This window comes from Solanum verrucosum, unplaced genomic scaffold (genome assembly GCF_900185275.1).
Source record: "Solanum verrucosum unplaced genomic scaffold, falcon-dt-bn FXZP01000198.1, whole genome shotgun sequence".
NCBI classification, from domain to species: domain Eukaryota; kingdom Viridiplantae; phylum Streptophyta; class Magnoliopsida; order Solanales; family Solanaceae; genus Solanum; species Solanum verrucosum.
This window is the reverse complement of record NW_026020173.1, coordinates 851,940-867,683: the sequence shown is the minus strand read 5'-3', so window position 1 is coordinate 867,683 and position 15,744 is coordinate 851,940. Positions and strand designations below refer to the sequence as shown.

The window sequence follows — 15,744 nt, the reverse complement described above, 5'->3', positions numbered from 1 at the left end:
AATGATCTCTCATCACCACCACCCCTTGGTTCTTAAATTACTCGCAGCACCCCAGATTTACAAGACTATGTTCAGATTGTTCAATGTTTAAGTTGATCATGAATAACTTTTCCCTATAGTCAATTATTTGTAGAGACAACAAAGAGACCAATGGAGTATGAATAATGTACGACTTAAGCTGAGAGAACTCAAGTCACTACTCAAAAGATTGAATAACAGAGAATTAAGGAATGTGAGGCAACAAATTGACAATGCTAGGACACACTTGAAAGTAATCCAATAACAATTGACTAGGCAATGTAGTGATGTGATGATCAATGTAGAAAAGACCCTCCTCCAGGAACTAGAGAAGTGGTCAGAACATATTGAAGTAAAAATCTACAACAAGATGAATTAAGCTTGGAGATTCCAACACCAAGTATTTTCTTTGTTGTTATTAAGGAAAGGACCTAGAGAAAACAAATATCTGAAAGTAGGTCGTTATCAAGAACAAATCTCACCACACCTGGAAAAATACAAAGAGAAATTATAGATTTCTACACGAGTCTTGTGGTTTTAGTATACGTTGTATTACCAGTAATAGACAAATTAGTTATGAGAAGAAAACCTACACGAAGATATAAGAGTAGGAAACAGACCTATGTACTGAAGTCATTGGGCACATCTCTATTCCTACCAACAAGCATTATGAAAGTTGTTGATGCCTATTGTAGGAGCTATGTGTGTTAGAGACAAATAAGATGACTAAAGCTTTAGTGGCTTGGGAGAAGGTATGCTAACCTAAGGTGTGTGGTTTACTCAATCTTACTAGCCTAACATTGTGGAATAAGGGTGCAATTGCTACAAAGTGTTGGGACTATGCCAACAAGCATGATCGGCTAAGATTAAATGGGTTCACTTATAATATATCAAAAATCAAATTATCCTCACAATACCCATCCCTCAATAGGCAATTGAGATGGTCAAACAAATTATTGGTACCAGATAGATACTTAAAGATAGCCCAGTAGCCAGAAGACGAGGCATAATCATGATTGGTCTAATCTATTTTCAACTACTAAACATAACTAAAGCAGGTAAGGTGGAAATGCATGATGTTCCAGAGTGATGCAAAGCCAAAAGATAAGTTACCACGTGGTTACACTTTCATGGGAGGATGCTAACAGCTGACAGATTGATCAAATGGAGAATAAATATGGAGCCAAAGTGCAGCATTTATAGAATCACCGGTGAAAGCAGATACCCTTTATTCTTCTCATGCAGTTATAATCTTAACATATCCTCAAGACTCATGCAATGGATTAGAAGACCAATGGTTACTTCCAAAGCCTGGGAACTACATTTAGATTGGGCAACTCATAATCGAAAAGGGAGATCACACACTGTCAAGCTTTTAGAATGGTTTTCACTGAAGCAATTAATGCCATTTGGATAAAGAGGAACTTGAGAATTTTCGAAAAGAGGAGCAGGTATGTAGAGAGTACAGTCGGGGAACTAGTTTGCAATGTTAGAGCTACCAATGGAAATCAACTCCTATTCCAAGAACTCCTATTTTAAACAATTGAGCTAGACATTAAGATTAGGCTATGTAAATAACTATGTATACTGATTTAGATAGCTAGTTTGAGATTTAATCATATATAATCAAAATGTGTATATATATATATATATATAAATGATTGAATTTCTACAAAAAATATCACTGAGAAATAGTTTTTGATTCAACTCCAAAGGGTCAAGACTACCATAATCGACATAGCTTAGTTAATATTTTCAAACCACATGAAATTTCAAAAATAATCTCAATTATATTGAATCACTTCAGAACAAGTTTAGGTAAAAACAACACTATAACTAAGATATTAGTAATATAACGATATCAACAAAAAAAGAAGAAGATAAAACTCCAAATGAGTAATTGAAATCCAAGAGGCGATATAAAGATTTCAACATAAAGCACATAATAACATATGCAATTTGTCAAAAAAAGTTGATAATCAGAGGCAATACATGCAGAAAAAAAACATGTTCATCCATGAGGATGCCTCGAAACTAAGGCTGGCAAACGGACCGGTTTTTGTCCGGTCCGGTCCGATTCCGGTCCCGTTCCCGTACCGGTAAGACCGGTACCGGTTGAACCGGTCTTATAGGTACCGGAACCGGTACCGAAACGGAACCTGGATTTTTATCCGGTTGATCCGATTCGGTAAGAACTAGTTCCGGTCCGATAAAACCGGTTCAACGGTCAATTTAATTATTTTTTTTTCAATAAAAGTGAACGTTAAGAGCCGTTGGGCCCTTTTAGCCGTTGAGCTGGGGCCCAAAACGGCTCCAAACAGCCCCCCCACCCCTCTCTACCCCTTAACACTATAAATACTCATATTTTTTCATTTAAATCACAAATTCACAAACTATGTCATTAATATCTTATAAAATCTCTTAATTTTCAATCTCTCATAAATTCATAATTATTATTTTGTGATATTGACTTGGAGTTTGAATTTCGGAGATTTATTTGAAGTAAATCGGAAGCTTCAATTGGCATCTCTCAATTCCGGCTTTGGTTATACGTCTACTTTTACGTAGACGTTCGGTACATTCGTTCCAACTTTAATTTTTTATTTGTTTATTAATTAAGTTATTTTATTTTTTTGTTATATTATCTTTGCTTGTTTTTCATAATATTAATTATTTTAAACTTGAACATGAATTTTGAAAAATATAGTGGTAAAAGACCAATGTCGGAAAGAAAAAATAATAGGGGAGGAGGAAGTAGTTCTAATTCTAAAAATTTGCCACCTCCTAGATTTAGAATTAATACTAATGATTATACTCATGTTAATGAAACTTCTTTTACACGAGACTCACGACCTATTGAATTTAATTCCGAAAATGAAGTAGATCATGAAACTTTAAATAGATGTTTTACTAATTTTGAGGAAGAATTAGATGAGGAAGTAGAAATAAATGAGGAAGATGATGAGACCCCTACCCCTACTAGTCCGGCTACCGAATTACCGGAACAAGATGAAGTCCCCTCTTTACCTACTTTTTCAAAGACCGTTGTACGTGTTAAAAGATCTTTAGTATGGAAATTTTTGGTACAAAATGAGGAAAAAACTACTGTTACTTGCACGAAATGTAAATTGATCATGAAACATGTAACTACGGGTACACAAGGGGGAACGGGACGACTAAGAACACATTTGAGAAAGTGTAATAAAGAATTTGCTCGCCTAGATGATATAGAAAGGGCTAATAGAAATGGAATACCTCAACCTGAAAATTCTATGGGAGCTGGAGGTTCTAATATGGTTCAAAGTGTATTAAATATGACTAACCCGGCTAGCTGAAGCACACACCGCACATATAGTAAAGAAAAAGATCGTAGAGAATTAGCTAAAATGGTTGCTGTTTGTGGTTTGCCTTTTTCATTTCCTTCACATCCTGGTTTTATTCAGTATATTCGGAAATTGTATAACCCAGATTATGAAGGTATTCCAAGAAGTACAATTAAAAGTGATCTTTTTAAATATCAAAAAGAATATTGTCATTTTCTTCGTTGTTTATTTGTTTATTATGATGGTAGATTATCTATTACTTCTTATATGGGACGTAGTCCTAATGGTAATGATTATTTTACAATTACTGTCCATTGGATTGACCATGAATGGAACATGCAAAAACGAATATTAGGATATAAATATGTTGAAGAAACTAAAACCGGTGCTTATATAGCAACAAAAATAGGCCTTGTTTTACAATTTTATGGAATATGTGATAAAATAATGAGTGTCACTTTAGATAATGCTTCTAATAATTTGAAAGCAATTGATTATTTAAAATGTAGACTTTGTCCAATTGATAATGATTCTTTTCATATTAAGTGTGCCGCACATGTGTATAATTTGATAGTAAAAGATGGTATTTCTCAATTTGGAATTTCTTGTGAAAAAATTAGACTTGCTTGTAATTGGATTTTTAAATCTAAAATAAAAGCTAGAATTACAGAATTTAAAAATCGTTGTAAAGAATGTGGACTTGAATATAGAAAAGTTCCAAAAGAAGTATGCACTAGATGAAATTCTTTATTTGAAATGCTTCAAGTTGCTTAAATTTATCAAGAGCCGGTACAATTAGTTTTTAATGTTCATAATGCGGACCCGAATTTGAGAATTGGCTATGAAGATTGGGAAAATACAAAAGAACTTATTGAATTTTTAAGTGTTTTTTATAAAGCAACAAATGCTGCTTCTGGTCAATATTATCCAACTATTTCTTCTGTTTTAGTAAATATTTGTGTTATTTCATCTGAATTTGTAAAATATAAAGGAAAAGATCGATTTGAAAATTCCCTTGCTTTTATTATTGAAAAATTCAAAAAATATTTTTTCCCTATTCCTCAAATCTATTTGACTGCTACTACTTTCAACCCAAATTACAAATTAAAAGGTGTTGAAAGAATGGTTGAAAAGATTTATGCAAATTTAGAAATTAAAGATGATGAAACTCCTAGTGTTGAAGATTGTAAAAGTAGCATATATATAAAAGCTAGAGAGTTATATAATACATATAAATCTATTGAAAAAATATTCCAATAGTTGAACCTCCATCTTGTAAACCTAGAAGCGATGATACGGATGATTGGATGGATGATTATCTTGAGCTTGAATCAACTACTAATAATGATTTTGATTTATATTTCAATCAGGCACGGGAAAAGATTAGGCATGAAGAAGGACAACTTCAAGCTCCAATATTAGTATGGTGGAAGAATCGTGAAAATTAATTTCCGACCCTTGCTAGGATTGTTCGAGATGTGCTAGCGATTCAAGCATCATCGGTCGCTTCGGAGCAAGCCTTTAGTGCGGCGAGATTTATGATTGGAGATCATCGATATTCATTAGCAAAGGATAGTTTGTAAATACGGTGTTGTTTCGAGATTGGGTCAATGCCGAAAGAAGAAATACCGGACTACCACAATTAAATAGCCAAATAGAAGATGAAATAGATGAAATATTTGGTGATAATAGTGATGATGGTATGGAAGCAATGGAAGAAGAACGACAAATACAAGTTCCAAAAAATGTTTCTTTTGAAATGATACAAAAGTTACGAAAAGATTTTAAAAAGAGTTTCAATTGTTAGTACAATAATTAATATTCAATACCTAGATTATGTACTCTTTGTCTCTTTCTAATATTTTTATTGTACAATTTATTTATTTGAATAAATATACGGCTATTCGCCTTGATTTTCTTTTAAAATAGTCTCTTATATTTAATCCAAGTCATTTTAGAAATTTAATTTTCAACTATTTTAATATTAGTTTAAAGTTTAAACTTTAATATAAAATTGAATTTTAAGATTTAAACTTTAAATTCAATATAAACTTTAAACTTTAAACTTTAAAGTCAATTTTAAACTTTAAAATTTAAAGGCAATTTTAAACTTTAAAGTTTAAAGTTTAAACTTAAATTCAATTGAAACTTTAAAGTAACTTTAAAGTTTAAAGTTTTAAATTGAAGTTTTTTAATAATATAATATTATATAATAATTAAAGTTAATAAAAAAATAAAAAAAATTACCGATACAAAATGATCCGGTAAGAACCGGTTGCGGTCCGGTCCAAACCGGTTCCAATCCGGTAACTAAGGGACCGGACGGAACCTTTGGAAATTTCCGGTAAAATCGATTCCGGTAACAAAATCCGGTTCCGGTACCGGTTCTGGTAAAACCGGTCCTGTCCGTTTGCCAGCCTTACTCGAAACTAAAAGCTAAACACGGTAAAACCATTTTAAACAAGGTAATAACACTAGAATTCTTAGTTGATTCACTATATTAGAGATAAGTAGCTACAAAAAGAGAGGCAAACCTGCAATTTCATCTCCTTCATATACATTTAGTCTGAAAATATGGATCCCTACACGAAAATATAAAAAACAGAAGCGCTTAGTGATGTAAAGAAGGGGGGGGGGGGGGTGGAGTCTCTAAAGTAAAAAAACTAATTTGAGGAAAAAAGGAATTATCCTTTGAATGCATAAAAGAAAAGTAGGGAACGAAATAAATTATGAATGAAAGATAAAAATAATAAATTTTAAGTACTTGATAATCTACTTGACCTTTACTGGCTATTACCTTCAAGTACAGACAAATAATTTTCACTAAAAGTGATTTTCATTGTAGTGATAAAGACTACTACTTTGACAGTTTTCAAACATGATATACATAATGCAGAAGATCTATTAACATGTAATTGCCTTACTATTATGAGGTTACATCACAAGCCAATATCATCACCATCACTTGTTGTATCAGCTTCATTGTCATTAGTACCATTATTACCTCCATTCTCCTCATGATCACTGATGTACTCTATCATAGTTTCATCCTCTCGGTCAGAATTTTCTTCATTATAATGAACTTCATGTTCTTTTTTAGCCTCTAATTCAATTACATTTGCATCCAAGATAACTGAATCAACATCATCTCTATGTAATTGACTCAACATATCCACTGTATCACAGACAACTGAATTACCTTTCAATGACATGTCTTGATACACTTCATCATATGTAATATATGACTCATCACTTTCAGTCTCCAAAGTTTCTTTCTCAAGCACATCATATAAGTGTCTATCTTGAAATTTGAGCACAATTTGCCAATTCTCACCCAATTTTGGGTCATCAATGTAAAATACTAGCTTTGCTTGAGTAGCTAGTACAAAAGAATCACGTTCATACCAAAATCTTTTAACACAAATGCTCGTAAAAATTTTATCTTTTTGCATCCTTGTTTTCTTGCGGAGATCAAACCACTTGCATTTGAATAAGAGAACTCGATTTTCCTCAACATACTCTAACTCAAGGATGTTAATTATAATACCATAAAAGTCAATCACCTCATTTTCATGATAGCCTGCAACAACTATACCACAATTTTGACTTTTACGTAATTCATCGCGTCGTTGAACATGATACCTAACACCATTTACAATATAACCGTTCTTCCACGCACATCAGGTCCCATTGCCAAAGGATATAATTTCTTGATAGATGTTGACATTTCTTTAGTATATAACTGCATAATCTATGAGAAAAACTTATTGTGTTCAATTAGTAAAGAAGAAGAAGAAATTAAACACAACAACATGATTATTATCTAAAAACACTTACTTTTCTTTTGAACTATAAAGGAAATTCTTCTTTGTGTTTCTCATCTATATTTACAACATCTTGGTTCAACAACTCTTCTTTATGCTCCCTGCATATAATAAAAAATTATATATAAATAATTAAAATAATAAAATGTCCACATAAATATATAAAATAAAAAAATTACTTACTGAAAAAAAGGTTCTGCTTCTTCGCAATTATTCAACACATACCACCGAGCTATATCAAAATCTTTGTTTGGTCTGACATCATATTTTCCATCTCTATATGGCCTAAATCTCTTTGAAAATATGTCTAGAACAAGTTCACCATTGTTGCTAAATCCATCATCATTCCGATCTTCACGATTAAATCTTGTCTCAACGTCAGTAAGATACATAGAGCAAAATGTCAAACACTCATCAATAATATACCCTTCTGCAATAGAGTATTTCTATTTTTATTTTGCTAACTCAAACTTCATGTTTAATAAATTGTAGTGTATACAAATTCATTTATATCATGATGTACAAGTTAATACCTTACCTAAAACAGATCAATATTAAAAACATGTCCAATACTTTAAATTTCAGTTGCTTCTAATGTTACTGGAAAAAAAGTGTAGAAAATGATATAGTACATTATAGAGGGAAGCATTGCTAGTAGCTAGAGATTAAAAGGAGATTTCCTTCTTATTACAAAATTTTGTAGCTTTTAAGACCATGTGAGTAGGATATGAACATTATAGAGTTACAATTGCTATCATTATCAGTCTCTTACTCCTTGTTGCTAGTGTATATGTTCATCGAGTGATGGTTTGGTATGCTTTTTGTTAATTTTTTATAGCAAAATTTGATAATATGAGGCAACTAGTTTGATAGGTATTCAAGAAAATGAAGATTGACATAAAGTGGGGGTGTCTCAGTATGTATATGATATAGTAGTTGTAAACAACTCATATTAGGACAACCAATTCCTTGAAACCAAATACTGCAAGTGTCACAATAGTCCCTTATTTTCAACCCCCCTTGCAGCTTTGGTCTAATCATATTAGATCATTTAACTAGGAAAAACTTGTGTGCTTTACTGTTACCCTCCAAAGGAAGGTCCTGGAAATTGTTGTTAGAATTCTTAGTAGTTAAAAAAAGCATGTTTAGACTTGTTTGTTACTTTTGAGATCTCTTATTATCCATGATAGTATTCATTAATCTCTTAATTAGAATGTTGTTATTGTTAAAGCTTATATTACTCCTTAGAGTTGTCTTGGAGGTGTGTTACTTTGTAAAGGAAAAGTTAATTAGTACATTACAAGATGATGTGGTAGTCAACAACTTGAAGAGAGTAGGAGATCAAAAGAAATATAATGTCTATCTTTTTTATTTTGGTAACCATCTAAACATTACCATTACTAAAACAAAAACAAACACCTAAAGAGCCCTTGAGCACAACAACTGCATCTCAAGCCTCCAACAAGACACAAAACTAGTTACACTTTCAGCCTTTGCAGAAAAACACTACATCTGGAAGCTCTCTTTAATGAACTAAGTATGTCTATTATATGTAAAATCTCCCTCTTAATTTGTGTGTGTATCTCAGCTGTTTGTATATGTATTCCTTTGAAAAAAAATCAGTTCTGGGCTCTCCGAGTATGGTAGATCATTGCCCCCCAACTCGCAGCTATCACTTATTTCTGAGACTGCTTCCATTTCTTCTTTTTAATTTTCAGCATTACTTCTTTCACCTCCCCCAGTTGTATAGGCAAGCATGTCCATTGTTCAACACACCTGTTGACCTCAATGATCCATGGGCATTCACTGAACAAGTGTTTGATTGTCTCCAGCTTTTGAGCATCACATAAACACCAATTAACTTCCTCCACTGAGATGTTCATCTTCATCATCCTTTCCTTAGTTAGTAGTCTGTCTTGGACAACTAACCATAGAATAAATCTATGTTTAGGTTGAGCCACTGCACTCCAAATGAATTCAACAATATGTGAAATGTTGTGGTGCCCTCTAATATCAATATAGCTCCTTCTGATTGAGTATTCACCCCCCTTAGTCAGCCTGTACCTATCATGGTGTGAATCTTACTCCAGTACCAGCTGCTAACTACAGAAGCTTTCTGGTTATGCATGATAGAAGGTGATTCTTTTTACTATTGAATTACAAGTAGTTATAAGCAGATTAACTTAGTAACTTAATTGAGCAAGAGATTAACTAATGAGTTTAGTAGCTTAAATACTTCATAGAGTTTGTAAAGAGGTTGGGTCTTAGTCTTAGACTAAAGTAGGAAATTTTATTGAAGCAAATGCTTTGCAGGAACATATATAGGGCTGAGTAACTTGGTACAAAGAATGCAAAAAAAATTGATTGCTTATATCATAATAGAATTACTGTGCTTGGTAAGTAGGATAAACCATGAAGGCAAAGCCTTACTTGTACTAATTGTTAACAAAAACAAAATGAAGTCCATTTGGATAAACTAATGAATCAAAAGTAAACATCAACCCCCACCCCACGAGCATAAATCCTATTATTATTATTACTTATTATAGTTTACAATCAATCATATTGGTCCTAGCAGAAAAGTAGTTGTCGTATCTGAAAATGAAAATGAGACTGAATAGAACTCTTCCCAGATGGAAGAAATTGAATTGTAATACCAGGGACTATCTATCCAATAATCTTATCAAATTTGTGCATTACAACATATGAAAGACAAATTGTGTTGTATATTTTACTTTTAAACTTAGCATAAATAATTTAAATTAAATCTTAATTTTGTTTTATTTTCTTTTTTCACAGGTATAAAAGGGGAGAATTGGATCAAAATCGATTGCAAGCTATGTGTCACCACATTATTGCTACTTTGGAAGGAACTTTTAATTATTTGTCTAAGTTTACGAGTAATATTTAGTATATTTCAATTAGATTTTCTTGTTATTGGACATATGTTACTTTTATTTAAGGAGTTTATAATGAGATATTAACTCAATATTTTCGTTGTTTTTAATTATATGATCATGGTTGAATTTTATTATTTTCTAGCATGTTTTAATGTTTAATTTTTAATTTATGCAACTCTAATTTAATAAATAATACCAATACAAAATAATTAAATGTCATTATTTATTTGTAATTAGTGACAAAATATTTTATCATCAAAAGTAATTTTTAGCAACAACTATATTAAAATTTTCAAGACAAATGTTTTTTCACAAAATAAATTAGTTCATTACAAGTTGACTAAATTTAGTGACAAAAAATGTATTGTCCTAGTACCTCTTTTTTATTGAATACGAATTATTTTTTTATGTTGTGACAATTGTAATTGTCACTAATCGTGATAATTTATAATGACAATATATATATATTGTCAGTAAAAATAATACTTTTAGTGACAAAATGATAGATTTAACCACAAAATTATTATGTTTTTTTATAACAATAAATTTGTCCCTAATTTATACATTTAAGGACAAAATATTTTTTTGTATATAAAAAGCAGTCATTAGTGACGAAACTACATTTGTTCAACTACGAAATACATATAACTTTAGAGACAATTAATTTCGTCACTAATTGAACTAAATAATTCGTGACGACATAATTTTGTCAATAGTAATAACATTTTTAGTGACAAAACATACTATTAACTACAAAAAATTATACTTTTTATGACAAATAAATTCCTCACAAATATTAATGCATTTGGAGACGATTTTTCTTTTTGTAGTTAATATAATACTTTTAGTGATGAAGCACTAAATCGTTTTTGTATACTTTTAGCGACCCATGTTTAGTGACGACTGATTGATGAAATTTTTTTCGTCACACAAGATTTTAAGTGACAAAATTTGATTTATAAATGATGAAATTATTCATCCCTGATAATCGAATTTGTTGTAGTGGTAGTATTCATGACAAGTTATTGTTGTTGGTTTAAACTTGGTATTAATCTTGTATAAAATTTGTAAGAGACGATTTTAATGCATGATTTTTTGTATAAATTATTAAATGATGTCTAAATACACTTTATTTAAATGTATACATTAGGATGATACACATCAACATGTTCAAGAATCTGACAAAGTTGGAATGGATCAGCCATCAATTTCAATGAAAGAGTATGTAGATATTTTAAACACCGATGGTATGAAAACCAATCTAGTATAATGTGTATATTCACTTACAAAGTTTTTTTAACATTAGTTTTTCTGTTTTAATAGATAGCTGAAGCGCAAAATTCAATTGACTAAGCAGTCGGTGGTGTTTTTAATTTGGACATATCTGGATCATCAACTTCAAAACCACCAACATTGGATGATTATCCTGATTTGACCATGACACAGATTGTTGAACTTGATCCAATTCTCAATGTGATTACTACTCTAGACTTGCAATCAAGAAATAGGAACCTCGATAAGAATGGCACATATTTGTACATTCGATTGTCGGAAGGCGAAAGCAGTGTAAGAAAAGGTCCTATTTTCTCTCGAATCAAACATCCTTTTGAAAGTCATAATGGGTTTGAGGTTGCAGCTGAGTTGATTGATGAGTTTAACAAATGGGTTTTCAAAGATGTTTCATCTAGGCGTAGCAGGTATATGTGTAAATAAAGCTAATTTTTTTTTTGAAATACTATCCAAAAGATGCGTATACGATATTTTTTTATATTTTTAATGAACACAGGAAATCTGCTTATTTCAAGGCCAAAGATAAATTTGAACCTCAAATGGACTTTGGTGTTGTCAAAGTTTCAGAAATGGATTTTTTCAATATACTGATTAAATCTAGCAGGCCATGGGAAGACAAGGTAAGTCATATCTATCAACTTTTTTAATAGTTAATTTATGATTCATATTCCAGATTTTTGTAATTATTTTTGGAGTTTTTGTTTTTAATTTGTTATGAAATGTATTTTGTTTTAAATGGGATTTTATATTTTTAGTTGGCATGAAATTGATATCCATTATGTATAATTTTTTTATACAATAGCCATCATGTATGCATTTTGAATGATTTCCGAATAACTTTGGTATAAAATGTTCACTAATATGAACAGTACCTTGCATGAATTTGATATCCAACAATATGCATATATGCAATTGGTATGATTACTGAATGAATTTGGTATAAACACCAACTTACATTAACAGTACATTAAACAAGTAGCTAGAATGAATTTGATATCCATTATGTATATATATATTTAAAACCATTTTTTGTGGCTTGTTTTTTGGTAACACCGTGTTAATATCATTATGTATTATATGCGGAAGAAGGTAAAGTATTCTCCACAACCACTATCATATAGTACGGTTGTCTGTTGATTTATGTCGTGGGTTCATCATGGATATCAACTCTGTGTGTATGCAAAGATACAATATAAACTCTGAAATGTATATAAAAATACAAAATACTGCTATGGGAGTTTCTCTAACCGACAACCATCACTTAAGAGCTATTGTGATGATACAGTGTTTTGCCTCACACTGCCAGGGCCGTCATATACCTTGTCGAGGGTATAGAACCTGAGTACTAAGTGGATCCACTAGTCTATGCTAAAAACCACTAAGGAATCATCTAAAAAGTATGACCCTTTACTACCCATGGTGGCTACATGGTTTATGAGGGCTGGGAGTTGTCTAAACTCTCCCCCATATATGTGTTCAATATTACTCCCAAAATATACTAGCTCAATATGTTTAAAAACATAACTCTGTGGTTTGAGATAATTGCTCAAAACTTAGCTCAAAGGCTCTCTTGAAAATCAAAGTTTCCTCTCTTGCTTAATTGTGAAAGCATTTACTCTTTACTGAAAAACTAGCTCAAAGGCTTTTTTGGAAATCAAAGTTTCCTTTCTTGCTTAAATGTGAAAACATTTACTCTTTACTGAAAAACTCACTCAAAGGCTCTTTTGGAAATCAAAGTTTCCTTTCTTGCTTAAATGTGAAAACATTTTAAACTCTTTGGGAATACATAGTCAACATATACTCTTTGAAGAAATGTACTTCAACCTTTACTCTTTACTCAACTAAAAACTCAGGTCTTAAAACAAAGTTAAAACATTTGTAAAAGACTCTTGGAAGACTCTATGAACTTCTCTTGACTTGGCTCTTAACTTTCCTTCAACAGAATTATGGATTCAAGGATTGTGATTTGTGATACGAAAGATCTCATGATGTTTAGAAGTGTTTTTAGATAGTTAAACATGAGAAAAGATCAAGAAATCACTGTCTGGAAGCAAGTCCGCGACACAGAGATGCATTTAAATATTTGGTCGTGAAATAAATTTTGAGGCAGAACGGTCTGTGACCACTCCGCGACGCGGAGAAAATCTTGTCAATCCTGAGGAACATGTCCGCGACGCGGACCTGGTACCTAGATTTTCCCGACTTGTTTCTTTTTTATTTTCTAACCCCAATTTGCCTAAACTCGATTCTTTTTGTCAAATTCCCTTTAGATTCAGATACCCAGTATGTATACACAAGAATCTAACTCAAACAACTCAAGGAAACAACATTATAACCTTAAGGAACTCCTCAATCTCAACCTAACTCAAGAACGAAGGCCAATTTCAAGAACACCATTCAAGATTCATCAACTTTCAACTTTGTAGAACGAATTTCACTGAAATAAACATGATTGGCGCGTGGGTGAACGAACCCAATGCTATGAAAGTCTCACATACCTCGTAGGGATCACCCCTTAACGAAATCCACGATCTTAGCTTCAAGAACTTGACGATTCCTTGTCTCTTCTCCTCTTTTCTCCTCTTCTTTTCTCTTCTCTCAAAACCTTAAATCTTTTGAATGAAATGTAAACTGAACTAAATCAATCTAGACCCCATCTTAATTACCAAAAATCAAATTAAATAATTGGGTAGTGAAAAGACCATAATACCCTTCTAAAATCCGGTTTTGACTTTCCTTCTCTAGATAGCCCAACTTCAAATGAACATATCTCCCTCATACAAACTCGGAATTGAGAAAACTCTGCAGCGTTGGAAAGATAAATCAAAGATATTTCCTACGGTATCTTGTAGCACACCTAACTTATCCTAAGCTAGGATTTATGGTCGTTTGAAGTTGACCTAAAACTCATACTTAACTTTGTCAAACTTTCCAAATTTGATTATTTCCAAAAACGGTTTCTTTCTAATTTTAGTTCTTTCAAGAAGCGGGGTATTACATCCACGATGCATCATTCTCAGAATCCACTATGGCATAAGCAAGTGGAAGTATGTGACCTGATGCATTATTTTTTTAAAAAAAATCATACATAGTGGAAACACACCTTATATCATAATTATTATTGCATATAAATATAAAAGATCCAATAATACCTCCTGGATTCATAGTGCTTGCAGTCAACATTGTACCACCATATGTGCCTCTTAAGGCTACCCCATCAACCACTACAACTAGCCTACAATACTCCCAACCTCTAATACATACTTCTAATGCGACAAATACATATAAGAAGCTCTCACCTTCTTTTCTTTTCAAGCTCAAAACAGAACTAGGATAGGTCTGCTCCAATATGTATAGATAACCTGGAAGTTTTTCCATTGTTACAATTATTTTTATAATTTGATATCTAAATATCACAACACAATAATATATTACTTGGATGCAAAACTAGATACCAATTAAATTCAAATTGGATACAATATGGATTTCAATTGGATACACAATGGAAACCAATTGGATAATGGATACCAATCTGTAAACAAACTGCATGCCAAATGGCTACCAATTTTTTGCTTTGCTAAAATTCATACCAATTTAGTTCCACTCTTAATTTTCAGTTTGATATTAATTAGACATAAAGTAAAATAAAAAATTTAATTCGAAAAACACCTGGTAGTTTAGCATATGACTCAACCGGATCTCCACGCAATAATTTTATTCCCTTTTCTTTAGCTCGCCAGGCCTGCTTGTATGTCAGTGAAACATCATGTAATTTCAACATGTCTTCGGCTATATCTTTTGGAGTGTATACAGTTGTTGGATCAACAAATTTATCTAATATCATAACATATACAACGTCAGTAATTACCTGACACCTTGCATAAATTCTATCTCTAACAGAACAAGTGTGACCCCCACAGTATTTTCTGATTTTGAATAGCCCCGGTTGATTTATACATGATGAATTCATTAACCAGGAACGATTTTCAGAAGGACACTTCAGGTAATAACTATTTCAGAAAACAAAAGATGATTAATGAAAAGTTTATATACCAAATTCATACAAAAAAACTACACATACAAATAAGCAAATAAATTATTACCAAGAAGAACTAGAACGATATACAAGAATTTTTTGACAACTCCATAATGTCGCATCACCTCCATAAGTGTGCCCTTATCTTTGTAAATCTGATTTTCAGATATCAACAAATTAGTAAGGTCACTGATTACTTCTTGTCCTTCATCATTATTTTCATCAACAATTCCACCCGAATTCATTCCTATCAAGCGGATTGAATTATTTGAGTATAAATCAAGATTTGTTAGAGGTCTACTAATATCATATTGTCTTCTATCCACAACAACTATAGATTCCAGATTATCCAT

At 31.8% G+C, this 15,744-nt stretch overlaps 1 protein-coding gene across 1 annotated transcript; it reads right to left on the bottom strand.

Annotated features, from left to right (window-relative positions):
* Positions 1–14,349: 14,349 nt before the first annotated feature.
* LOC125828842 (uncharacterized) lies at positions 14,350–15,744 on the bottom strand. The gene is made up of 4 exons (XM_049508165.1): positions 15,482–15,744; positions 15,025–15,365; positions 14,508–14,717; positions 14,350–14,411 (listed from the first exon to the last, which is right to left on the bottom strand). The coding sequence occupies exons 1-4, from the start codon at positions 15,742–15,744 to the stop codon at positions 14,350–14,352; spliced, it is 876 nt and encodes a 291-aa protein (XP_049364122.1).